We start from the raw sequence: 25,032 nt of genomic DNA, 5'->3' as shown, positions 1-25,032 counted from the left end.
AAAGGTGACTTGGTTTAATTTCACTCTGTCAAAGTTTAACAATTTGTCATCTCGCTCCTGTACTTCAGAAGGCTGCTGTCAGAATCAACTTCAAATCAGCTGATCAGGCATAAAAAATGGGACAAAAAGTGCCCACGATGCCTCCTGTAGAACATTTTAGTCGAATAGAGTTTAAAATATGTGTGGAGGAACGGAGCGGGATTTATTTTGGTGCGTGTTCCTGTGCGCACTGCGCAGTTTGCGGGTTGAAATTAAGAAAACGATTGATGCACGTGGGCAATTTGGCATTTCTTCTCGGCTTTTCCAAAAGGAGCAAAACCAGAACGAGCCACGAGCTCATTGTGATTTAGTAATAATTATTGTAGCACGAGGAGTTTTGTTTGGACATAAAGTTCATGGTGTCGTGTGCGGCTTCCTGTCTGTGTGAAAAGCGTCTTGAGACCACGTGTCCTTTGGAAAATATTTTATTTCGATAGACAACAACGATATACACATACAATCAAAGCGCTATAAAAGCCAACATTTAAGAAAAATAACTTGTCCTTAAAAAAGATTGCATCTAAGGTAAGAGCTTTACGTTTTTTCCTCTTTTTTTATTTTTTTATTTTTTATTTTTTTTACAAGAGCTGTGGAGATTGAAGATTAAAACCCGACCCACGACATTTATCACAACTCATAAATTTGACAAAAAGAAACAAAACAAAAAAACACAAAAGATTTGGCTATACGACATGTAAACTGCCAGAACGATTCACAGGAAAAAATCACGACAAACACAACAATAAGTTACATAAAATAATTAGAATAAATAAATAAATAAACATATGATGACAAATATTGCAACAATTTTCAAGAATAATAATAAAATATGTGCCAGCATTCAAATTAAAACAATCTATGTTGACTTTTTTAAGGCAGTTATACAGCGGGATTTGGATGTGTACGTAGGCTATTTCGGACTAGGCTTATTTGTATACTAAAGGCATTTGTGGTTCTACTAAACAGGGAATTCCTCAGTCACTCCTTTTTTTTTTTTCTCCATCAACACAAAGTAAGTTCTGTCATTCACAAACTAGCGTAAAGCTACAGTGATAGAGCAATCACGGCCGGTGAAGTCAACAGGCTTTGATGGGGAAAAGGATTTCTGAGAAATTTAAGACATTTCTTAGGTCTAGAAGCTATCGCTGAACATGTGCTGTCCTAGAAAAATACCCTTTAACAGTCAAACTAACGCTTTGTATTCGTTTGTTTTTTTTTTATCTTGATAAACTAATTTGAGAAAGAACATCTCAAAATAGGCCTATATGTAATTCAAATATAGAGAGAAGCATTCAACAATCACTGATTGGCATGGAAAAGACACCACTTAAACATTAAACCGCCCTGCCTTTCATTGGCCTAAAGTTATGGCAGTGAGCACAAACCCTTTGTGTTTTCGTTTTTCTTTTTTAACCCCCTAAGCCACTTTTCTATCCGCTTCTTAATTATTATTTTTAATTTCCCCCCATCAAAGGCACGAGTTCTGTGTTGTCTTTAGCAGGCGGGGCGCACCGGCATTTGGAGCAGGATCACCTGCCTGTTCTCCGAGGGGTGGCACTTGTTTATGTGCCTGGTGAGCCCCGGCGAGCTGTAGAGGGTGGCGGGGCAGTATTTGCACGGGTAAATCTGGGAGGAGTGCATGAGGCGCAGGTGTCTCTCCTGGCCGGCCCTGCTGGTGAAGCTCTCCCGGCACACCGGGCACAGCAGGCAGTCCACCGGGCTCAGATTGAGGGGGCTTTGGTTTGAGGCTTCCGCTGAGGATGAGGATGATGACGCTGATGAGGAGGTGTTTGACTCCGGAGCCTGCTCTGCCGGGCGGTCGCTGGTTTGAAACCCGCGCTCCTCCAGCACTTTCTTTTGCAGGGCCTGGTGTCCCATGATGTGTTTCCTTAGGCACGCCTGCCGCTTAAACCTCTTCCCGCAGAACTGGCAGTCATAGCAGCCATCTTCAGAACCCGATTCGGACAGACCTGGACTCGGGGTGTCTCTGTCACTCATGTCTTTGGCTTCGTCGGAGACTGACTTGACACCTAGTGGTGGCATTTTGGCCATTTCAGGTTTGATGCCCTGCGCGGGTGGCATGGCGGGCGCGCCGGTGGTCCGAGGTTTGTGCCAGCGGCGGTGAGAGGCGAGGTTTGCCGGGCAGCTGAACATCTTATCGCACTCAGGACACCGGTACTCGACCCTGACTATGCGGGAGCACTTGTGCTGAGCCAGGGAGAACGGATCCGCGTACGCCTCCTTGCACAGCTGGCACACGAACTCCCCCAGAGGTTTGTTTCCTGCGGAGGACTGAGCCCGCGGCTTCATCTCCACCGGACCCTCTTTGATTTTGAGACCAAGCACCGGAGAAGTCGTCACCTCATCTTCAAAGTTGAGTTTTCTAATGGCTTTGGGTTTTTTGGATGCGGCTTTAGATTTGCGCTCCGTTCCATCAGTTGCGGGTCTTTTGGTGCCGACCCGGTTGCTTGGTCCCGGGAGGCTGCTGCTGCTGGTGGTGCTGGTGCCGCTGCGGCTGCTGTTGCTGGTGCCGATTTTCAGGTCGACCGGGGCGTACAGGAGGTGATCCAGACCGGAGAGGGAGGCGGGTGTTGGGAATGACTCGGCAGAAATAGGCGAGCCCAGATTGAAACTTCGCTCGAAATATCCCCTGTCGTGCTCCTTGCTGATGGGCCGGGTGGGGCTGTAGAGGGCTTGGCACACGGCTTCTGGGTTGCCGAACTGTGCCGGCTTCTCCATTCTTGGCACCGACGCGTCAGCTGCGGTGAAATCCGGCGATGCGGAGGCGCGGTCCGGACTGGACGCCACTGAAATCGGCGGGGATGGGTCCGTGTGACTCGGCAAGGCAGCTGGGGTGGGTGGCTCCTGGAGGTCATCATCGTCTGACCGAGTCCTGTAGGAAACATGTGCAGATTTCTTGTTTCTTTTTACCAGGAATCCTTTGGGCATCTTGGCGAGGAACGGCGAAAAGGCACTTCGGGGAGGTGGGTAAAATCTGGAGTATCCAGGTTTGAAAAATATGGCAACACTAGAGGCTTATGGGACTTGATTTCCCCAGTATATCGATCCCTCTGTTGCTGAAATGTTTTCGTCTCCAAGGCATAGCTCCACTCTTTTTATGCCGGAATGATGCTATTGTTCTCGCCCCCCCTGTTGCAGCATCCCCGACCAATCGGATGAAACCAAGATCCCAGTGGGTTTTATTGTGGGAGGGCTCAGATCCTGGGTTTGCTGGATTTCGTTGGAGGATGTGCAGATAGCTTAGCAGATGTACTGGCGGTTTATTACATTAATGTGTGCGCTCTGCCCCTCCCCGACAGAGGCACACGCCGGGACCCTCCTCTTTTTACGGTCTGATGGGCCCCTACACAAATGCACACGTGCCACTGCTTTGTGGTTCTCCTCCGGGGGTCCCGGAGTTGCCAAAAGGAAATGTCCGTCACCGCCACAATTATCACAATTTCGAATTAAAACTGGGTGAGACAAGCTTGGTTAAACAGAAACCCAAAGGTGTGTTTCTTCACGTGTCCGCTGTGGTGTTGGTCAGAGAGGCGGCTCGCCTCACACACGGCTGTAAAACTGTGTTTGCAGTGCACAGTCATCCAGTTTGTTTTAAGACTAAACATTTTTTCTATCCACGCACTTGACTCGTTTACGCGTGACCTTTACGCGCGTTCCGCGGGCACATCAGTGAACTAAAGACACTTTTTAAAGACCTTTATTTTGGTCTTGAATAAACACTACAGAGGGAGTGTTTCTTTATTTTAGGGCACGTGTCTGTCTCGGTAGTTTAACTCGACATATAAATCAGTCATCTCGCTGCATACATAAGTAATAAGAAGGCCCTCTGGTCTTTGTGCACAATGGCTACGTCTGCCCGTGCTTGGATATCCTGTCTCTCTTTTTTCGGTTTGAAAGGCAAATTGACCTCTTAACTGTGAAACGGGACTCACGGCCAATCTGGCCCACAGCTAGACGCGTGCTGGGCGGAATCAGTGCTCCAGACAAAGAAGGCCGAAACCGAATTTCGTGTTGGGGAGAAATGCTGCCCAGATATTCAGAGCTAAAATGTGGCTGATGTAGCTGCTGGATAGCCCAAAAGTGTTTTCGGGATGTTAGAAGTTGAGTACAATTCTGCTGGAAGAAGCTAATCTAAGTTTGGATTGTGTCGAATCCACGTTTTGAACAAACTGAACGGTTTGATTTACTTTCAAATGTCTCAAAGCAAAACTCAGCTTGCGTTAAACTGACTCATTTCGCAGCACGTCTCCATCTAACAAAGACAGACCGCACTGTTGTCTATTTCTCTTCCCCGTCAGCGCTCTGTGAGTCTCTCATATTTTGTGTGCAAGTCTTCTTTTTTTCGCCATAATGGCTAAATGTATGCGGCAGTGCGCCACTTGGCAGAATGTGCATTCTTTTTCCCTTTCAGTCAGCAGACCAGGGAGGAATTAATCTCCATCATCGGACATTGTTCCCCTCATTTGCATAAAGCTGCAGTATGACCAAGTCAAATAATTGCACAATCGGAGCCGAGCCGCAGGCCTGTGCCTTGCTTTCAATAGGCCTCTGTGCCCCGGTGCCTCCTCACCTGCCTGAAAACACACCGTTATGTTTGTTGGAAATGGTTAAATGATAGATTAGCTGAATAATAATGTAATAAAGTCTGAAATGCCCACGAGGGAGACTTAAAACTGCGGGAAACCTTTAAATTATTTCAGTAAGTGACAAAGTTTGACCACGATTTTGAAGTTTCTCTGAGAATCACGTTTAAACGTGTCGTTCATCTAATCGTAGCTGGGGGTTTTGTTGGGTTTTTTGTATGTTGTTTTATTTTCACGGGTTTCATCGACTGGCCCAGAGGTAATTACAGATTTTCTCTAAATGAGAAACCTCTCTAAAATCTGATTTCTGTCCCTGCTGCATCACGCTCTCCTCCGCCGCTCTGTTGTTGAACTGTTGTTCTTTCAGTCTGCGCGTCTATTAGTCGTGGTTTGTTGGGACTACAAGCTTTGATGGCATTTTAACGAGTTCCTCTTTCCCCCGAGATAATTTCTGTGGGGCGCGTGGGCCGGTGTGTTGGCCTTGGCCGTACCGACGCATGCGCGTGTTTGCTCAGTGGCGCGTGCTGCCCTGCGCGGACGGGAAGCATAGGCGCCTAATTAGCATACAGCTGCAGCTGCTTTAACGCAGGCCCAACACCATCCTTTTAACCTTATGGCATGCTATAGGAGTCCAAATATTGCTCGAGTTTGCCTCTTTCTTACAGGTTATGATGTTTATGTTGAAATATAATATCGGTAAACGTGTAAAATATCAATAAGTACATTTTAGATGTTTTTTTTCATTGAGGTTAAATCACATTTCTTTGCTAAAGGCACGCTTTGTTTTGTTTTTTGTCCATCCTTTTGCAAATAAGCTCTTACAATGACTGCTAAACCTTTGTAGGCCTGTTAGTTTATGGCTTAACTGCATCACCAGAAGCCTGATTTGAATACTGGTCCATTTCTGAGATTCTGGCTTCAGAGCTCAGCTCTTACTTCATTGCACCACCTACAGGATGAAGGGTTAAACTCGGTGACAAAGGAAGAGTTTACCTCCAGTCATCAGAACCTTATGGTCTTTTAAAAGGCATCAACACATAGTTTGTGTTCAGCATTACTCGTGATTACAGACGGAGCTTTGGAGCCGTTTGGTCATGTCACACAGATTGGATTACACTTATTCTCGCTGTAGCTGTACAGAGACCTCCTGTACATCCCTGATGAATGATTGCCTCCATGTGCTGTGCCAATCAAAGCCAATTTGAAAGTGCAATAGGACGTGACTGTAATTGGTGCTCACTACAGGGCCACATTCAATGCACTGTCAATCAATTATTGTAATGGATTAGCTGAGCTCCTATTCTGGCTGGTTGTAATCTGATAGAGGGCTTTTTCAGCACCATGGAGAGAGCCAGCGAGGGATCCAGATTTAATCAGACTGGCTGTGGACACAGCACAGCCTCGGCTACAGCCTTTGTCCCCAACGCTGAGAGCAGGCAGAGACCAGCAATAGAACAGAGATGCAGCAGAACAAAAGAGCCTAATGAAGCCATTGGGGTTTTTTTTTTTTTTTTTTCATATCCTTGTTCAAAACACACAGACACAATTTTTATCAAGGGAAACAGTGTTTTACTTCCCTCTTGTCCAGTCATCTGGCTTCACCGGCTCCATATTCCTCGACTTATTCAATACCTTCAAAGCTCTCAGCGACTTGGCATTCTCATATTTTTCAGACCTTCACCCTTACGCCCCTTCCCAGTTTCAGCTGCTGTTCTGACTGCTCCTCACTTCAAACCTAACACCACGGGTGCCCGAGCTTTCAGCTGTGTTGCAACTCATCACCTCTACACCTTCGCCAGCTCAACTCTTTGTCACAGTTCAAATCTCAGCTCAAAACCTGCCTGTTTTCATTTGCATATCAGCTGTAATCATCCTGTTATGTGTTACTTTCTCAGTTATTTTTATCTTTTAATAGTGTTCTTGTTGTTTAGCGTTGTGTAAGATGACCTCGAGTGTTTGAAACAAGCCAACGGATGAAATGTGTTATTGCTTTTGTTGTCTCCAGCTCTAAGTTAGTCCGTGCGTTTTCCCTCACTGTGGGGAAAATAAATGTATTTTTAAAAATAACTGCAGTTCTAAAACACCTTTTGTATTCCAGTTTCCAGATACTGACTGTAAACTGAAGGATTTTAGTGCTTGAAGTACTTTGTTTGAAGGTCACATCTCTAATGCGAGCTAACACCTTAGTTTCCTGCTCTCTGACCAGAGATCATTGTGGCTGTTTTCACAATTTGCGTCCCGTGTGACCTGGAAAACCATCTGTAGGCGATGTGTGGGAATTCAACAAGTTCCTGTGAGGCAGGAGTCAAACTGCTCCTGTAAAGAGCAACAATAGTAAAAGGTTTGTGGAAAAGAAGTCAGACAGTAGAGCCAGAGGATCAATGGGGAAATTGGCTGTTTAGCAAGGAGTGCAGCACGGAGGTCACTGTCTAGACTTTAAAGTGTACTTTGGATGGATGCCCATGAGACCAGGTTACTGTGAAAAGCCCATAAAGTGGTATAGCTCCGAGCTTAAGACTAATGGACCTGGTGGACCTGACTGGGAATGTCCCTGATGCCATCTGTACGTTTGACGGTGATGCTGATGACTTTATGACAGCACAGACAGATGTTTTCTGGCTTTAATGACATTGCTAAAAAGGTTCTGTGGATCTAGCTGGCAAAACAGTCTTTTTGGAATATAGCTGCAGTGCATCTTTAGAGGGGGATTATGATGACATCCAAGGCGAATAAACGAGAACGCCACGAATGCTTTTAGTGTTTATATCAAACATCGTATGATCAGACATGTGAACAAAGGCTTCAAAGGGACAACACCAGATTTTTCCCCCCTTGTAAAGAGGCTGTTATTAAAAGGAGGTCTTTCTGCATATCAGGCATCAGTTGCTGGAGTCCCAGGGGCATGTTTAGCTCTAATTTACTCATCAAAAACATCAGAGTGTCTCTCAATAATCTCTGCAGTCCATTGGTTGTTTGGGGTGGAGTCCCCTGTCAGAAAGCATGCCCTGGAATGTTAAACACTAATTCACCTCTGAGCGGTGGAGGTGGATAAAGTGATTGTTCTATCTGGGAGCTGATTAAAACAGGCTCTAGCCCGTTTCTCCCCTCTGCGTTCACCTCTGACGTCCATCACATTCATTTCAGTATTCATGAGTGGATGAGAAAGCCCAGGCAGAGCGACTGCCGTATTACAGATAATAAGGCCAGCGGGCACCACATTCACTGCCACAGGTCCCCCCCCCCACCCCTGCCCCAGCTCATTCAATTACTCTACAAGAGTTCTCTGAGGCACAGCTGCACTATGGGGGTAAAGAGGAGCAAATTGAGGTACATTCATGTAGACGCACACGCACTCACGCACCTCACAGATACAAAGAAGTGGAGGAGGTACGCACACGGCAGCGAGAGCAGCCAGCGTATAAAGGATCTCACTGACAGGCATTTAGCTTAGTAGTCAATACATTACACAAGTAGACAACAAAAAAGGCTCATCCTCTCTAACTCACTGGCTCCCTGAAGATTATATTGATAATGACTCTATAAGAGAAATGAAACCAAGGCCATTCCTCATAGACTCCATATATGAGGTTGCCATTATCTTGATGAAAGTGTAGACAGCAGCTGTATCATCTACGAGCATGAAAGATGGACTCTGGCAGACCTAATGGGCCATATCCGTTATCTATTGATTATCATCCATTCATCTAAAGATGCATTAGGGCCGTGTGAAAATCTCTGTTAAAAACATAACTGCCTGCTTCCTGAATTATTTACAAAGTTAGGTTTTAAACAATGGCTCTAAATGCGATTGTCCACCTGGTGTCATCACTCAAGAGAAGACTGGCTGCTCTCCGTGGTGCTGAACTTCTCCCCTGGAGTTTACAGCAGCAGCTGTCTCGTAGAGCACTGAGGTCTGTAAAACACTTAATGTGTAAATCCTGCTCTCAGTGCGCCAATAAAACACCCATTTTTCCACTGTGCGTGCTTTGATTGGTTTTTAAAATTAAAATTATACATAATACTTTTTGGAAATTCATGTATTTGCTCATGTCCCACACAACGATTGGCCAAATCTTTGCATTTCTAATGGAAATGTCTGGCTTGTCTTAGTAAAGCACAGCGCTCTCCTTTTAAGTACATTTATCCTTTTGTTTGTATCCTTTTGTTATAAGTGTTATAAGGGTAAAACCACAGCCTGTAACATGATATCGCGAGTTTGGCTGTTTCCCTTGCTTTCAGCTTTTCTGCTGCTTCATATTTACTTAAATCAGCGAGAGTGGTATTGATTTTCTTTTCAAACACTTACTCTAGCAACTTAAATTGTAGGCTACAGAAAAAGATGAACGTAGCCACCGTGATGTCTCCAGTCAGATTTGAAGCTTTATGCTGGAGCATCTTGGATTTTTTGTTTTTAGCGGTGGATCTATGAAACTGAGGAAATCCCAATGCAGACTTGTAAAAAGCTAAAGATTGAGATCATCGATTCAACAGGAAAGCGTTTAATAAGGTCATAAATTAAGGGAGCGAGAAGGTCATTTCCTCATAGATTTCTATACAATGCATATTTTTTTAAGGAACAGGAGTCGCCCCCTGCTGGCAGTCAGAAAAAATACAGATTTAGGGCACATGTGCACTGGCTTCAGTGCAGCATGTGGTCTATGTTTAGTGAGCCTGTTTCACAGACATTTCTTTGAGTATTACAGCCACACGTTGACTTTAAAAACGTACCTACTTTCAGCCGCTCCTTTATTCACCGGGGCCGTCACAGCAGGTAACTCTGCACGTGTGATTGGCAGATTTTTTACACCAAATCAAACGTCCTTAGATGAATGTGTAAACCACTTTATCTTTCATTAATATAATAAATGCTATGTCATCATGACATATCTTTGTCTCCTGCTCTCACAGTTCTCCGCTGAGATTTATCAAAATCTAACAAATGCACAAGTCTTGGAGACATTTTGAGCTCAATTATCAAGTCCACCCTTAACACATGTACATTTCTTGACATTTGATTTGGGAATTTTCCAAACAAAGAATTCACAGAATTGGTACACTCTTCATTAGATTGCATAATTTGCATTCTCTTGTAATTGTGCTGCTTCCTTGATTATTAAACGATCACCCTAATTAGGGAGCATAATAGGGTTAATCAGACTCTGCTCGTCACACTTATTATTCCTCCAAAAAATGAAGGAAAAAGATACAGTACTTGATTAATTATATCAGCCTTTTCATCAGCTAGGCTACCACCCCCCCCCCCCCCCGAAATTAATATCATGTTGTAAATGGAAGGAAGGAGCTGGCCGGACACAGACAGATGAAAGATTTCACTCAAATTAATTAAGCACTAATTATGCGGCGGGAGTTGGGAGCAGTTTGCATAATGAGCTCTATCAAAAGAGATCAGTCATGAAGAGGGACTGTAGAGTTTCTATACAGCCTTCAGATCATACAGACACACCACTGCACTGCACGAAGAGGGCTAGCAGAGAAGTGGGAAGAGGGTTAAAGCACTTCGAGGCTTGAGTCGTGAGGTTGAGGAGTGTTTTGTTTGGTTTGTCAACATGCCGAGGATCAGAGCCTTCCTCACTTGTGCTACAAATATGGATTATTCCATTCTCACTTAAAGGTATCACATCTGTCCCGAGGCTGTGTATGTAATTTTTTTTTCTCCCAGCTTAAGAATGAGATAATGAATTCCCTGGTCTGGCAAGAGCAAATAAGAACAGAATGTACCTATAAGTCCAAGCTAATCACAAACAACCTGCATCCACACTCGAGGGAGCTTTAAAGACCCTAATCACCTCCCACTCCAATTCTTGTGGTGTTCTGTTATTGCTGATCAGGGACTACACTGTGGCTATCTATTTAGACAATGGGAAAAGGGATTAAATAGACAGAAACTCTAGGTCTTAATCGCCTGTTTAATCACTGCAACTGTGCAGTCTGTGGAGCTGAGTTACTTGAACTGATTTGTGCCATAGCAGCAGCAATCATGCATTGGCTAATCAGGGTGCACAGCCCGGAACTGCCCTTCAAGGTCTCCGAGTGGAATTACAAAGACTATGATTAGTTAATCAAATGAAGAACCCAATGTCCTTTCTTTATTTGTGTATACACCTTATCTAAATGGAAATTGTATAGCTGAGGCACTTCCAGAAGGGCACATCTACATGTGAATGATCCTCCTCGAGTCCTTGGCACTGAATGCAGAATAAGATCTTTCACTCCCAATCATCGTGTTATGGCATTGTGGGGACTTTTACATGTCTGAATGATATTTGTTGTCGATGCGCGTGCGAATGATGCAATCACTCCGTCTGTTGTCAAGTAAATCACAAAGCAGTAGACGGCAACTCTTCGAACGCTCGTGATGATCTGTGGCAGAATGTCAAGACTATTACTTTGAGAAAGGAGAGAGGGGGAAGCAGACGGACAGCTTTCTGATTATGACGATAAACAAAAAGGAATGAATCAAATGTGCAAAAGGCTAGTATGTATGTATGTGGCACAGAGATGCTGTATGTAAGCCTTTAATCATGTTGGGTGTCTGCTAATCAGGTAGCCTCCTCTCATTGTTTCCTAGCAGAATCCAGATGATCTTTCCATCATCTGGATTCACTTACTGGTAATATCACAAATCTGTTGTAAAGACAACCAACCAACACATCAAACAAATACACCAAAGATTAAAGTTGTGTTTAAGCATCTATATGTGTTACTGATGCTCAGCTCATCTAAACTTTAGTCTCTCCTCTCAGCACACAGAGGTCAGAGCGACCTTCCAGGAATGGTGGTGCTATGGTCCAGAGAATTGATTGGTCAGTATCATAACCTGCTCCAGAAAGGTTATCTGGATAAGATGAAACCCTGCTTTGTAAAACTGGGCCCTGTTCTGACAGTAAATTAAGAAAATATTGAAAAAGTCACCATGTGGAATACACAGTTCTGTTCTTTAACTCTACAGGTGACCGTTTTCATGTCATCATTTTAGCTTTTCTTTTATGATCTGCTGACTCATATCTTAGTGACCGGCAGTAGTGGCACATCCATCCTTTTTGGTTCTTTTGGACACAACTGGGTTCCATGATTAACCGAAGCAACGCCATGCCAGAACCAACTGGACCATAGAGTCATCAGGAATGTGCTTATTGAGTTCGCTCATCAAAGAAGCCAGTGTTTAAATTTCCGTAAGCTTCTACACTAAGGACTTGTTTTTGCAACTACAGGAGATTACAACAAATGTAGATTAAGCCACTTACTTCACTTGTCTGACCCAGAAGTTAGGTCCATCTTTCATATACAGTCTATCGCCTGGTTTTTGTCCTTCTGTAATAAATTTTTCTCCTGGACATTTTTACTAGTTTGCATTAATTTGCTAATGCATTAATGGCTTGTGTAGGTTTTCTCTGCACAAAAACATTTCTGTTATGTTCCTTTGTGACTCACCTAGTTCATTTAAATCAGATTCAAAAAATATTTTGAGTCATTTTCACTATAATCAAAACATCTAAAACTCCGGTAAAACCTTCACTTGAACTACAACTGAATTTTAGCATCAACAGTCAACAACATGCTACATTTTAGTTGCTTCCAGTTGCTTTTAAATAACAAATATGTTCTGGGTTCACTACATGGTGTGCAAGAGTGTACAAGTCCAAGCTGGGAATGCCATAAAATGGATGCATCCGTGTATCTTTTATTGAAATGCTCGTGCTAATGAAACAAGAATTCCAAAGGATGCTGTAAGAGTGTCGTCGACTGGGCCCAGCCAAACGCACATTATCATACACAGCCATTAAATGCGCTCTTTTCTTTTAGGTATTTAAAAAGCGTAAAATGCTTCCCCATATTTCCCCCCCACTATTTATCACTCATAACTGTGCGCTGAATTACATTTAGATTGATTTTAAATAAAGTCATTTTTTAGTGTTAAAGCTTTCTCTGCCTTCTGTCAGACATGCTGTTTGACATTGTGACTCTTGTTCGTAAGGAGAAAAGAATTTCCCTCCATTGCTTTGTGATAACTTCCTTCCAGGGCCAGCAGACTTGACCCGCACACTCCTACTAGAATCACCTCTATTATTAGTCCATGACAGCAGCCCCGTGGAGGGCGGGGGCCTCCCTGAAAGGTACAGGGTCGCGGATGTCCCAATCCATCTCTGTCTGCCAAGCGATTGATTGTGATTTAGTGCACGGGGCACGAGATGGTGGGGTTCCTTTCTGATGAGCGATAGGTGGGAACCCTTTGACTCCCAGCACATGGCAAGCAGAGGCAGGGCTATGATGAGGGGTCACAGGCAGCTGGTGGGGGTAACTATGGTGGGTAGAAGCAAGGTGGGGGTTGTGTGGATCACAAGATAGAAGATGTCAGAGATCCAGGACAAAGCCCCTCTTCCCCAGCAGACAACCAACCGCCCGAGTCCATCACTTTACCCATCTATCACCCATCCGGCTTTGTGGGCAGCGTAGCAGTTGCCTGCTAATTGTTCATCATCAGGGGGATCCATCATCAGCAACGATCAGTGTGAATAGAGAGGGGCAGGGAGGCCACATCAAAAAATATAAGCCCCTATGAGGGGCGTCGTGCCAGCTGCTTAAAAAAGTGGGTTTAACCCACTGAAAGAATGAGTGACATTACCACCCCGGATTTACCTCCAAGACATATGAACACCAAGAGTGTAAGATAGAGCTGATTGGATGCTTAGAAATGAACAGCTTCTTCATTTTTGGATTCTGAATCAGGATTTTTCCAATATTGTGCTCTCAGAAACTCTGGGCACATACTGTGTCTGCCTTGATTAGGAGACTAAAATATGGCCAGAGTGAAGAGGATATATTTGATATCCTGTCAGATGCTCCAATTTCCCAGTTCTCCTCTAAATATTACCGACCCCAGACAGATATGCATAATACACAATATCTGAGTGGAAATCAGAGGGAAATGGCTTTCACTTTTTTCTTTTTTAATTTCATTTTTAAATCTCAGTACTCAGGAGCAAAGTTCAGACAGAAAATATTCATCCCGCTGTTTTTTTTTTCTCCCACTTCAGGCCTGGTGTGAGACACAAGCTGCTCTAGGATGGATGTTAAGCCCAGCCGCAGCCTCGCTTCACTGGGCCGCTCCGGCAGCTTAACTCCATAATCAACCTGAGACCAGCTTTGCTAGGAAATACACTGCACGTGTTAGGCTGCATTTTTATATAATGAGGGGGGTTATCTGCTGTTTACTTTTTATTATCCACCCAAACATCCATTAGCCGTTCTCGCTTACCCTTTTAGAGGGTCGCGCAGGGCTGGAACTCCAAACACAAACGCCGTAGCCAGCCAAACCCAGAACCTTTTTGCTGCGAGACGCACTTCATACCATCGTGATTTATATATTTTTGTTTTTGTCCATTTAGATTTTATCCAAAAACATTGTCTCAAATACGTGTGACCTTAATATTATGAGGCCAGCAGTGAATAAGGCCAGCATATTGTCAGTCACAGGAAGTTGTGTCAGCCAGGTCAATGTGTAGCCAGTAACCTGAGCTGCTGTTGACAGAACAGGGACAGGTGCACCAGCCAAACTAATCCATACATGCATGCCAGACACAGGTCATCCATTAAGGCAGATTGATTCAAAGCATTAAAAGACTGTTCCTCAACAATCCCTCACCCGGCCTTACCTTTGCTGTTGCCACGATACCAAATTGCAGTAATTCAAGATGGCCTGAACTGGAAAGGGAAAGGAATGTTCACTGTTTGCCCAGCTAATGCTGGAAACATTTTGTCACACAGCGGCCGAGGGAACATTTCTGGAAGTTTTGTCTGAGCTTTAGAAAATGAAAATGAACTGGTTGGTTTAGCATCTGATGTATTAGATATAGAGACTCTTTATTTAACCCGAATTTCTTGCTGCAGAAATATCGAGTACCTCGGGCTCGTGGGAGGACTTATACCCTGCGTGGCCATTTCACATAATAGCCTTGTACAAAAACATATAAACCAGATTTCACTTTGATTCAGTGTTATTATCAAGCCCACTCCTGTGAGGCCCCAAATGCCAAATAAAGGTTTACTGGCAGAGGCTAGACATCTGCTGCTTTCTGATTGGTTGATAATGCAGCAGTAGTCTCACCTGTTTTCCACAGCCCAGTGCATGGTAAACACCCTGAGTCAGACCTGCAGGGAGAAGGAGCCCATCTGGTCAGCAGCATTAACAACTAGCTCTTTAACAATGGCTTCCAGGAAAAGGAGAAGGGCACAACAGGCCATATCAGCCAATAAAAACAGGCTATGCATGACATTTAGCGCCTGATGTGGGGCTTAGGAGTATACAGGTTACCTACTGTCCACACCAGCCTCTGGCAATAAAACAAAAGCCAATCTCACAGAGTGAGGGGGATGCTGTGCATAAAGCTGCCTGTTTCAGCTGTTGATCTTATAAAATCTGTATAAAGATGCACACGGAGCATCAAGGAAGAGGATCATTTTCATATAAACATCAAGCAGCATAAAAAGCTCTTTTTTTCTGCTATGCACAATAGTTTTCAATAATCAAACGGACCGCGAGAGTTAATGGATAGGCTCGTTTAGAAAGATGGAAAAACATGAAAAAGTGCGAGACAGATAAGAGGAGAAAACCACGTCTACTTCTAGATGTGGACGCATATCTACAGAAAACCACTGAGGAGGTTATTTGACTAAACAGTGCCATCTACTGTTCTGCTGTTAAACTCTGAAACTGCAAATGTCACATTGCTGAATTTGTGATCACACCAGCTTCCTCACTGCTCTACAAACAGTTTTTCATTATTGTCAAACCTCCTGTGGAGCTGAACTAACGCACATTGCTACAAGAGGCCGGACAGGCTAGGAAATGGAGGCACCTCGGGTTTTTAAATATCTGATCGTGTCTGTTTTTTGCAACTAGGACGCAGAGGATGGATGCAAACTCTAAATAAGATCTAGGATTTATCAAGAGGGATGTGAAGACAGAAATGTTCGGGGTGGAGTTTGAACAGCAAGCAATGGGCTCTCTACAGCTGCTGGCACTAATGAGGATAATTACCCCCGTAATAACATTAGCCTATCTGAGGGAATGGAGGGGAAGGACAAGTGGTTGTGTTTGTGTGTGGGAGGGTATTCAAGCTTGTGTGTGTGCGTGCGTGCTCGTGCCTTTCCTTCTATCTCACTTGCGGTCTCTCCCTCATTCCCTGAATCTCAATATCTCTTTGTTAGCCCACAATAATTGTATTTGGGCCTCATATCCGCCATATCAGATTCGAGTTTGTACAAGGTAATTAGCAGAGGAAGGGAAGCCTCCACACCAGGAGGACAAATGCCCCCATGACATCATTCTGGCTCCACTCAGGAGGGGAAGCTTTTTCCCCTCGCTCCCTCTTACTCATCTTTCTTGTCATTCGGCTGTCAAGAAAGCGCAGTTAATGGGGGCAGACTTGTAGTAACAGGCAAAAAGTTGATGACATTGAAAAGGAGAAGAGCCGGGATTAAGAAGATAAAGAAATGAAGAGATGGAGGAGAAAATGGGGTGGAAAGTGATTTGAGATGAGATGGAGGGCTGTGTTTTTGCAGCAGGCCTGTAATCTCCAATCAGCTTCTACTAACAGACAGCAGGGGAAAGTTCCTCGGCGTTAATGCAGCTTGCCATTCAGAAGGAGCCGGTGTATCCAGCTGGGAGTCGGGGGATGAGGGGAGGATTAACGGGCACTCAGGTGGAGAGAGATGAAGAGAATCAGACGGAGACCCCGCGGATGGTCACACCCTCTCTCCCTCCATCTCTCACGCTCCTTTTTATTTTTGATGAACAAATGTACTCCGCCGTTTTAAAAGTGGAGTGGCGAAAGAAGGAGGAAATGATAGAAGCTTTACTTTAGGGGTGACTTCTCTATCTGTTGATGATTCTAATTTGGATCTGTCCTCCAGAAGACAAATCAAAAGCTTCTCCTGTATAGTGAAGGACTTGGATCTAGTATCTGCCTGCCGTGAAAGAACATCCCAGATTTTCCTTACAGATCAGTAAAATATGATCAGACAAATTTAAAAAGCTCCACAACGTAGAAGTGATTTACTCTTGTGCTCTAATGTATCATTGTAAAAAAGTCAACTATATGCAGAGGCATTGTCAAATTAGTCATTCATCATATCAAATGAAGCACGACTGACAAACATCATGTCTTTTAATTTTATTTCTTTTTTTGGCTGATCCCATGTGCTGGTTGAGACATTTTTTCCTGAAGCCTCCTCATCAGCTGCTCCTCTAAACTGACTTAAATTAATGGCAGGTAATCTGCAGATGCCAGCTGTGCAGCATCACTGCCTTCCTCCAAATGATCAAAGAGTTCTTCCTCTTCTTCCTCGTGGCTACACGGCCTTTCATCGACTTCATCTTTGCAAAGAAGATTAAAAAAAAAAAATAGAAATAAAATATGTATGGTGTAGTTAAAATGGGTTTGCCATCCAGCTGAGAACAGTTAACAGACCTTGTTGTCTGAGAACTCACTTCTCTGAAAGTATTGTGGGAGATGCGACAGCAGCAGAGCGAGTCTGTCTGTCTCGAACAAGGCTGAACAGAAATGGGACTAAAAAGATAAAGAAATGAAGAGATGGAGGAGAAAATAGGATGGAAAGTATTTTGATAGACCCTAAGACAATTTTGTGTCTTGGCAGTTTAAGTCAATGCAGGTGAATGATGGTGCAACACATGTGAGTAAGGTCTGCACATTTTGTTGCTACTGTGTCATCTCAGCTTTCAGTCCAGTTTTGTTTCAAACAGAGGCTCTTTACTGAGGGATGATGGAACATATGACTCAACGCCAGCTTTTCTCTCTTTAGTAAAAATAGATCTTTCTCTCCATCTGCAGTAATTTATATTTTGTGGTATGGCTATTTTCTGGGACCTTTTCACACTTCCATATCCATATCTGAAAAACCTAAGGTAGGGAGAGCACTCATCCCTGCCTGTGCACGTACAGTTAGGCCCACATGTTTTAGGACAATGACACATTCTTTGTAATTTTGCCTCTGTAAACCAGTAAAATTAGGGGGGAAAAGTTTCACTGTCCAAAAATCTATGGATCAAAATGTACACAGACCCCTCGCAGAACAGGGGATTCATAAATAACAGACTGTGAGATCAGAAATAACATGAATGACATTAAGTCAGTGTAAAGGCGGGATGTAAAAAAAACAGCTTGCAGAGTGTGCAACAACTGCATGCAGGTTGAAGCAGCTTAAATACTTTATATTTTTGCAGATAAATTGAGATAGCACAAGTTTTCCTGTTTAAATTCATACTTCTCTGGTTAACTATTATACTTTGACAAGATGATAGTCAAACAACAGGTAACAGTTAACAATGTAAAAGCGTATTTTATTGTAACCTACCTTTTAAGCCACATGGATCATTCGGTATTCCAGAAATAAAGGGTCTGGTATCTTTTACAAAGTCATTTTGGTGATTATTATCCAGTGTTTGTTGTTTTCCATTGTGCAAAATCAGTTTAAATATTCTTTAGTATTCTTGATTAGATGATTTCTGGATGAAGGGGTGTTAAACTGGCACAGGACACAATTTAATCTAACAGAAATTCTTAGTGAAACACTCAGTTGTGTATAAAAACTGAAGGTCTGCTCAAACCTGAACAGAAATGTTGGGATCATCTCCTGTCAGGAAGTCAGTCCCGGTCCTCCTCCGGTTCAAGCCTGGAAGAGGGTAGGCTGCGCTCTCGCAGCCAAAGGTGATGTCACTCCCTGGATAGCTGGAGAGATTTATGGGACCTCAAAGGATACAGCAAACTGCAGTAAAAGGAAAGGAACACCCCAGTGTTTAATCGCCTAAAACTGCTCCATGTCAAGATAATAATGCATTTACAGTTTTAAAATATGAACTTTCCTAAACTATGATGTATGAAAAACAGAAGTACATTAACTGGAATAACAGGGTCCCCTCCTGCTGAGGTTTTTGGTTGTGTTACTGCTGCTGGCAGCCTCTCTCAGCTGGCAAATACTGGGGTGGGTCCACCCATCTGAGCCACACACAGGGACTTTCTCCTGGCACGCACATGAAGGCTCTGGCTTGGTCCTGTGTCCCTTCTTTGGTAATTTAATCTGGCAACCAAGGCAATCTCCACAGTGGTCATATAACTTCTAAGCTCCATCTGGGTCACGTTACACGTTTGCACACAGCATCTGTAAGTGTCCTGCACCCAGTCTGCAGAGCAGCTGTCCGGCACTGGAGGGCAGAGGTGCTCGTCGCACTCCCTGCGACCCTCCACCTCCTCCCACAGCTGCAGACGAATATGGTGCTGGGTCTGCAGCCTGGGGGAGCGTGCACCATTACATCCATGCATACATAGACACAAGCAGAGCTGAGGCCTGCTGCTAACACACATCAGTGCACAAAGTCAAAAATGAAGTCTAAAGTAACCAACTGAGGCCAGACAATGTAACTGCAAAATGAACCACATTCATAAGAGAGACTGCATTCCTGTTTTTCTGCTCTCTTACAGTCAAACATGTTGTTCCTCCTCTGAGTTTTAAATGTTTCCTTCTGTCTCCTCTCCTCTGTCCTCTTCTGAATGGTTGATTTAGTTTTTTTTATTAATACCATTGAACATTGCTGAATTATATTGCCATGCTCGTGCCCCTCCTTTGAGATTTCTTCATCAGCTTCGATTCCTTCCTAACAAAGAGATGGAATTTACAGGGAATGAAGCGAGCAAACTTCATCTCTCAGGTATCTCTTTCCTTTTTTTTTTCTTGCTTTACTCACAATTCTGCTGCCTTTCATCGTGTGCCAGTGAGACAGGACTGGAAACTGGGATTTACAAGAGCTACGGGAGATTCTGTGCAGTCTGCAGGTTTCAGGTTGAAGAACTTTTGTCAGCTATGATATTCACGTCTCTTAGAATTATGACTGAAACTTTAACAGATATAACTTACATTCAAGGTGCTGTATCTGACCAGTGAGGAAAATCATCATGTTTAGATTCACTAAAACATGAAGTCATTTTGCATCTGCGTGTTCGTTTTTTGTTGTTGTTGTTGTTTGTTTATTTTTACAGAGCCTGCTATTATTTTTGGGATTTGAAATGTTAGCCTGCAGTTTGTGTCTTAACCCTGTAACACTACCATATTTGACGCATGGGTTCTCTAAATCAGTGTGGTTTTATTTTAATTTCTCAGAGAGTTTAATAAATACTCCAGTTTACAAGAAAATTGATTTCTGGCAACTATTTCACAGTACAGGCATTAAGGGGTTAATATAATTGATTTCAGCTTCCCAAAAAATGTTTTAAAGTGTTCACTGAGATGTGCTGTGTAGCTTAACTGAGTTTCATAGGCTGCTGTGTCATAAAGACACTGGTGACTTAATTATTTGGGTTGGAGCAGGGTTCGGTCACCAGCAGCGGCTGAGACTGGGTGGAGGGCAGTTTGTTCAACCACGTCTTAATGTCATTTGCTTAAATCAAATCCATAAACATGCTATAATAATACGTTGTAATACTATATCATATGAGGCATTTAAATGCTATGAGGCCTGGTTTAAAAGCCTTCTGTGTTTGTGTTTACTCCTGCGAAGCTGCACTGCCGGTAAGTCCGGTGTTTAGGTAACGTGGCACTTTTCCTTTCGCCATCTAGTGTGGCTCTGTGCGTACACAGAGGTGGAGGCTCTGCACAAACGCTTCCTTGTGTAAATGGCAAAGAGGCGTGGCTTACCTCACACGTCACGTCGCTCACGTAGCACGGCAAGAGGATTGGAGATCCGTGAAGTTAATGAAGATGCGTCATTAAAATCCGTTTGATGCTTCAAAGTAAGAAATAAATTTGTTTAATGTTCCCAATAAATGTTAATATTACATTTATAAAAGAGCACAGAGGCTGCACATTTAGGGGTCACCCCAACAGATCATCTGCCTCACCTTTTCTCCAGCGTCCTCCTCTGTCACCCCAACACTCTCCATCAATGAACCTGTTTTCCTCCTCCTGCTGCATCCAATATATATTCAGTGTTCCTCTCCTGCACATGTCTCAGCCCCATCCCTCTAACTTTAACTCCAAACCTGAGCTGTCCTTCTGGTCACTAGCCTCCTAGCCTCACATAAGAAGGTTCTGGGTTTGAATCCAGTCTGGGGGTCTCTGTCTTGAGTTCGCACGTTTTTCCTGTGCTTACCTGGATCCTATCTGGCTTCCTCCGACAGACCAAAGACAATTAGTAAAGTAAGTATATAGGTAAATTTTGGTGAATTAGATTAGCAGATGAGAATGGATGGATAGACTGCTACTAATAAAGCATCTGATGGCCAGTGGGGTTAAAGTATTTATCAGTGTAACATTAATGGATGTCAGAATTTAAGGAGTAAAGGAAAAAGCGACAGATCTAAAACTAAACTAAACTGATGGACTGTAAAGAAGTCCATCAGTTATATTTATCCCATATGGTTTTACAGAAGTTGATTTCGCTTTCTTGAAACTAAAGTGAATTTACCATTTGTGCTTTTATTTTGAAAGTAGGCGTATAGGAAGTTGTCTGTTAAACTTTCGCTTGACTCCGCCCCACGTTTTACAGGAAGTAAAGAAATGTCTACAGGAAAAACTAGAAGACTTCACTGAATGAACTGACGGATAAACCTTCAACACTCACCTCTTCTGCTTCTGCTTCCGACAACGTTTATCAAGAGTCTCCACCGGAAACGCCTTTTCATCTCTCAAAGAGAAACGGTGAGTATTTTACAGAAACTCTAAATGAAAGTGAACTGTTGTGTCATTTTAGCACTTATTACTTAGGTTATGTTTTTATTCTTCAAGTAATATTATCAGTTTCGGTTATTTAGCCTGAAGAAGCAGCTTTTACTTTTTTCTCTTTTTAAAAACAAAAAGCCTTCAACGTTGCTCTGATCCAATATTTCATCCATTTGAATTAACTATAATATGTGGAGTTCTGTAGAGAGATAAAGTATAAGCCTTGAGATATTCTGATTGCTTCCGTGGAACAAACAGGATGTCTTCAAGCTGAGTAATAACTGGAACTGAGTGATAAAGTTTCATCATACAAAGTGCAAGGAAGTTGTGGCCTGTTGGAAAGAGAATATCACTCTCTCGAAAGATAAGATGGCTCTTAACAATAGCCAGTAGTCACTGACGTGTTATTCTTCGAGCAATATAATTGTTTCATGTGGTTGGACAGGTGAAGGCTTGAACCTGCTGACGTGGGACAATACAGGTGTGTCACTTGGCTTTAAACAGGTGTGTCAGGATAAAGCATCTCCTCATCCTCCAGTCAGGGTGGCATAGTTTTGCTTCCACTACAGCATTCAGACTGAGAGAGGATTTTGATTGACTTGATGTTATTGTATCTTTTATCCATCAGACCCAAAGAATGGCAGAGAAGGTGCTGGTCACAGGTGGAGGAGGCTACATCGGGAGTCACTGTGTGGTGGAGCTCATTGAAGCAGGCTACCAGCCAATCGTGGTGGATAACTTCAGTAACGCTGTGCGAGGTGAGCTCACCAATTAAGAGCTTTTACTGAGAAAATTACTGAAAAAACTGTAGGGTCTACCTTACAGGCAACTGATTTGGATTAATTAAAATTGAATTGAATTGAAAAGTAATCAGCGTGATACTTAGACCTAGTGTTTCTGTATGTGTGTGTGTGTGTGTGTGTGTGTGTGTGTGTATCCATTGTGTTTTGGATTGAGGAGAAGGGAATGTGCCAGAGAGCATACGCAGGATAGAAAAGCTCCTGAAAACCAGCATTGAGTTTCATGAGCTGGACCTCCTCGACCGCCCCGGCTTGGAAAAGCTGTTCAAAAAGGTCAGAAAGTTGTTACACTTGGTTTGTTTTTCCTAATTATTCATCTGCATCTGCTACTGTTTTAGAGAGTGCCAACAGTGTACACACTTTGATTTGTAAAGTCAGTGTGTTTGGGGTTGTTTGGCTAAAAAAAAACAGCCCGGTTTCTGCTTTACTGTTACACACATAAAACAATCAGCAAGAAGATAAATGCACCACCATTTAACTTTTTTAGCCTTTGTTTGTTTCCTTGAAAATGTCCCTGCTGGCCTGCATAAACTGTCATCAAAAGCAGTTCATTTGTAGTATTTGCATGCCTTAAATCTGAAACCGGCCTGTGTCACACATGTGCTTCTCTGTTTGTGTGCTGCAGCATTCCTTCAGTGCTGTGATTCACTTCGCGGGGCTGAAAGCTGTGGGCGAGTCGGTGGAGAAGCCGTTACTCTACTACAAAGTGAACCTCACCGCCTTCATGAACCTGCTTGAGGTCAGTCAGTAGCTCCTGGGTAAACTGATCTCAGATCTGCACTTTCAATCTTTGCTCTGCACTCATTATTAATCCCTGCTCTGACCTTATTCTGTGTTTGCTGAGCGCACACCCGTGTGTTCATTTGAAAATGAGCTGATAAATTCTAAAACCGCATCCTTCTGATATGTTATGCATGTGGAGCTCATCATAACAGCCAGAATCAGCCTTTTTTCCTCGGCCCTGAGCTGTGGACTGCTGACTCGCTGGCCACTGATTGTGTGTATGTGCCGTGTTTATGTGTATCTGCACGTCCCCCAGGTGATGCAGGCTCACAGAGTGCGCAATCTGGTCTTCAGCAGCTCCGCCACAGTATATGGAGACCCCCAGCGCCTCCCCATAGATGAGCAGCACCCCGTGGGAGGCTGCACTAACCCCTACGGGAAGACCAAGTACTTCATCGAGGAGATGGTCAAGGACCACTGTAAAGCTGAGAAGGTAAACTCAGAAGAAAGACATTCACAGACGCACACACTTCCATCTCCTGAGTTGTCTCATTATTCCTTCTCTGTGGGCAGGACTGGAATGCTGTGCTGCTGCGCTATTTCAATCCAATCGGAGCTCATTGCTCCGGTCAGATAGGAGAGGACCCTCAGGGTATCCCTAACAACCTGCTGCCATATGTTGCCCAGGTATCTAAAGTCTCTGCCAGATGCCACGCTGTGCTCATCATAGTGATTGTATTTCAGTCTTTCATCTGTCTCCATGAATCACATGACTCCGATTTGCTTGCATTGCTTAATTTAGGTCGCCGTTGGGAGACGAGAGTGTCTGAGCGTATATGGGAATGACTACGACACGATCGATGGCACAGGTAACGAAATTACTGCAAATCACTGCACTTGCTTTGAAATAGCACTTTAAATAGCAGCCAGATACTCGGTACCATGAAAACGAGGCTCCTTTCTCTTTGCAGGTGTGAGAGATTACATTCATGTTGTGGATCTGGCAAAGGGACACATAGCTGCTCTAAAGAAGCTGAAGGAGGACTGCGGGTGCAAGGTATAACAACTTGGAGCAAATTTCCATCACGACCATTGTCACATAGATGCTTTAGATATTTATTAGTGTGTGTGTGTGTGTGTGTGTCTGTAGGTTTACAACCTTGGGACAGGAAAAGGCTACTCAGTGCTTGAGATGGTGAAAGCCATGGAGAAGGCTTCCGGAAAAGAGGTGAGTCATCATGGTTACTGTGAGAGCTGAATCATGTTTATAGTCTGTTTTCTAGAAGTGACGCAAAGCACGACCAATCTGGCACTGTGGAAATACCTCTGATCACCTTATTTTTCCATGTAATTAACATAATGTGTTTTCTGTTTAGATCCCATATAAGATCGCCCCTCGCAGAGGCGGAGACGTAGCTTCCTGCTACGCCGACCCTCGCGTAGCTGAGAAGGAGCTGGGCTGGAAGGCTCAATTTGACCTGGAAAGAATGTGTAAGGACAGCCACGCTGGAAAATCTGATTCTTCTCCATGATTGCTCTTCTACAGTCAAATAAATGCGTTGTAGCATCTCCCGTATGATCTCTGTGTTTTTTCTTTGCACTCCTTTCCATGCAGGTGAGGACCTGTGGCGCTGGCAGTCCATGAACCCCACCGGATTTTCTAACGGCACTTGCTGACGCAACCCGAGCAGACTGTTGCGTAAAAATCCTCTTTTAAAATCACCAAAGGGAACCACCAGCTTCCTCATTGGCGCAATGACACATAAGACCTCAAGAGAAGCTGCATTGTTTTTATTTTTGTTAAACTCTAATGATTCAGCTGACTACAAGAAGAGTATCTAAATGTTTGTTTACTCTTTGCTGTTAGATCAGACTTAACTGATATTTTCTCTATAAATGTATTGATCTGTGAGCCATAACAATGAAAGAATAAATTAATTTTCTTACTGAATAGCTGAAACGCGCACTTTGCCTTGACTGTCTGGAGTGATTGTGACCCCGGTTTTTGTTGTTATATACATATAAAAAAAATTCTGAAATACGGGGGCAGATTAAAGACTCGGACCTGTGTGGTAAGGTTAGAGGAGCATCATGAGCCCTGCACAAATACTGTA

At 43.5% G+C, this 25,032-nt stretch overlaps 2 protein-coding genes across 6 annotated transcripts; one reads left to right on the top strand and one right to left on the bottom strand.

Moving 5' to 3' along the window:
- Positions 1 to 448: 448 nt before the first annotated feature.
- On the bottom strand, positions 449 to 3,168 carry insm1b (insulinoma-associated 1b). Its single transcript, XM_082515385.1, has one exon. The coding sequence runs from the start codon at positions 2,986 to 2,988 to the stop codon at positions 1,534 to 1,536; it is 1,455 nt and encodes a 484-aa protein (XP_082371511.1). The 5' UTR covers positions 2,989 to 3,168; the 3' UTR covers positions 449 to 1,533.
- A 17,384-nt stretch (positions 3,169 to 20,552) lies between these two features.
- gale (UDP-galactose-4-epimerase) lies at positions 20,553 to 24,869 on the top strand. 5 transcript variants are annotated; one of them, XM_082515626.1, is made up of 12 exons: positions 20,553 to 20,873; positions 21,223 to 21,374; positions 22,024 to 22,153; positions 22,353 to 22,468; positions 22,821 to 22,934; positions 23,235 to 23,411; positions 23,492 to 23,605; positions 23,721 to 23,787; positions 23,890 to 23,975; positions 24,069 to 24,146; positions 24,295 to 24,409; positions 24,534 to 24,869. In XM_082515626.1, exons 3-12 carry the CDS (start codon positions 22,033 to 22,035, stop codon positions 24,593 to 24,595), a joined length of 1,050 nt encoding a protein of 349 aa, XP_082371752.1. In that variant the 5' UTR covers positions 20,553 to 20,873; positions 21,223 to 21,374; positions 22,024 to 22,032; the 3' UTR covers positions 24,596 to 24,869. The 5 variants fall into 5 exon arrangements, with proteins under 5 accessions (XP_082371752.1, XP_082371756.1, XP_082371753.1 ...); XM_082515630.1 differs by having other exon boundaries at positions 20,631 to 20,873; positions 22,356 to 22,468; XM_082515627.1 differs by lacking the exon at positions 20,553 to 20,873 and having other exon boundaries at positions 21,213 to 21,374.
- The last annotated feature ends 163 nt before the right edge of the window (positions 24,870 to 25,032 follow it).

The sequence above is a fragment of the Aulonocara stuartgranti genome, assembly GCF_965226115.1.
Source record: "Aulonocara stuartgranti genome assembly, chromosome: 19".
NCBI classification, from domain to species: domain Eukaryota; kingdom Metazoa; phylum Chordata; class Actinopteri; order Cichliformes; family Cichlidae; genus Aulonocara; species Aulonocara stuartgranti.
This window is presented reverse-complemented; position numbering and strand designations above follow the sequence as displayed.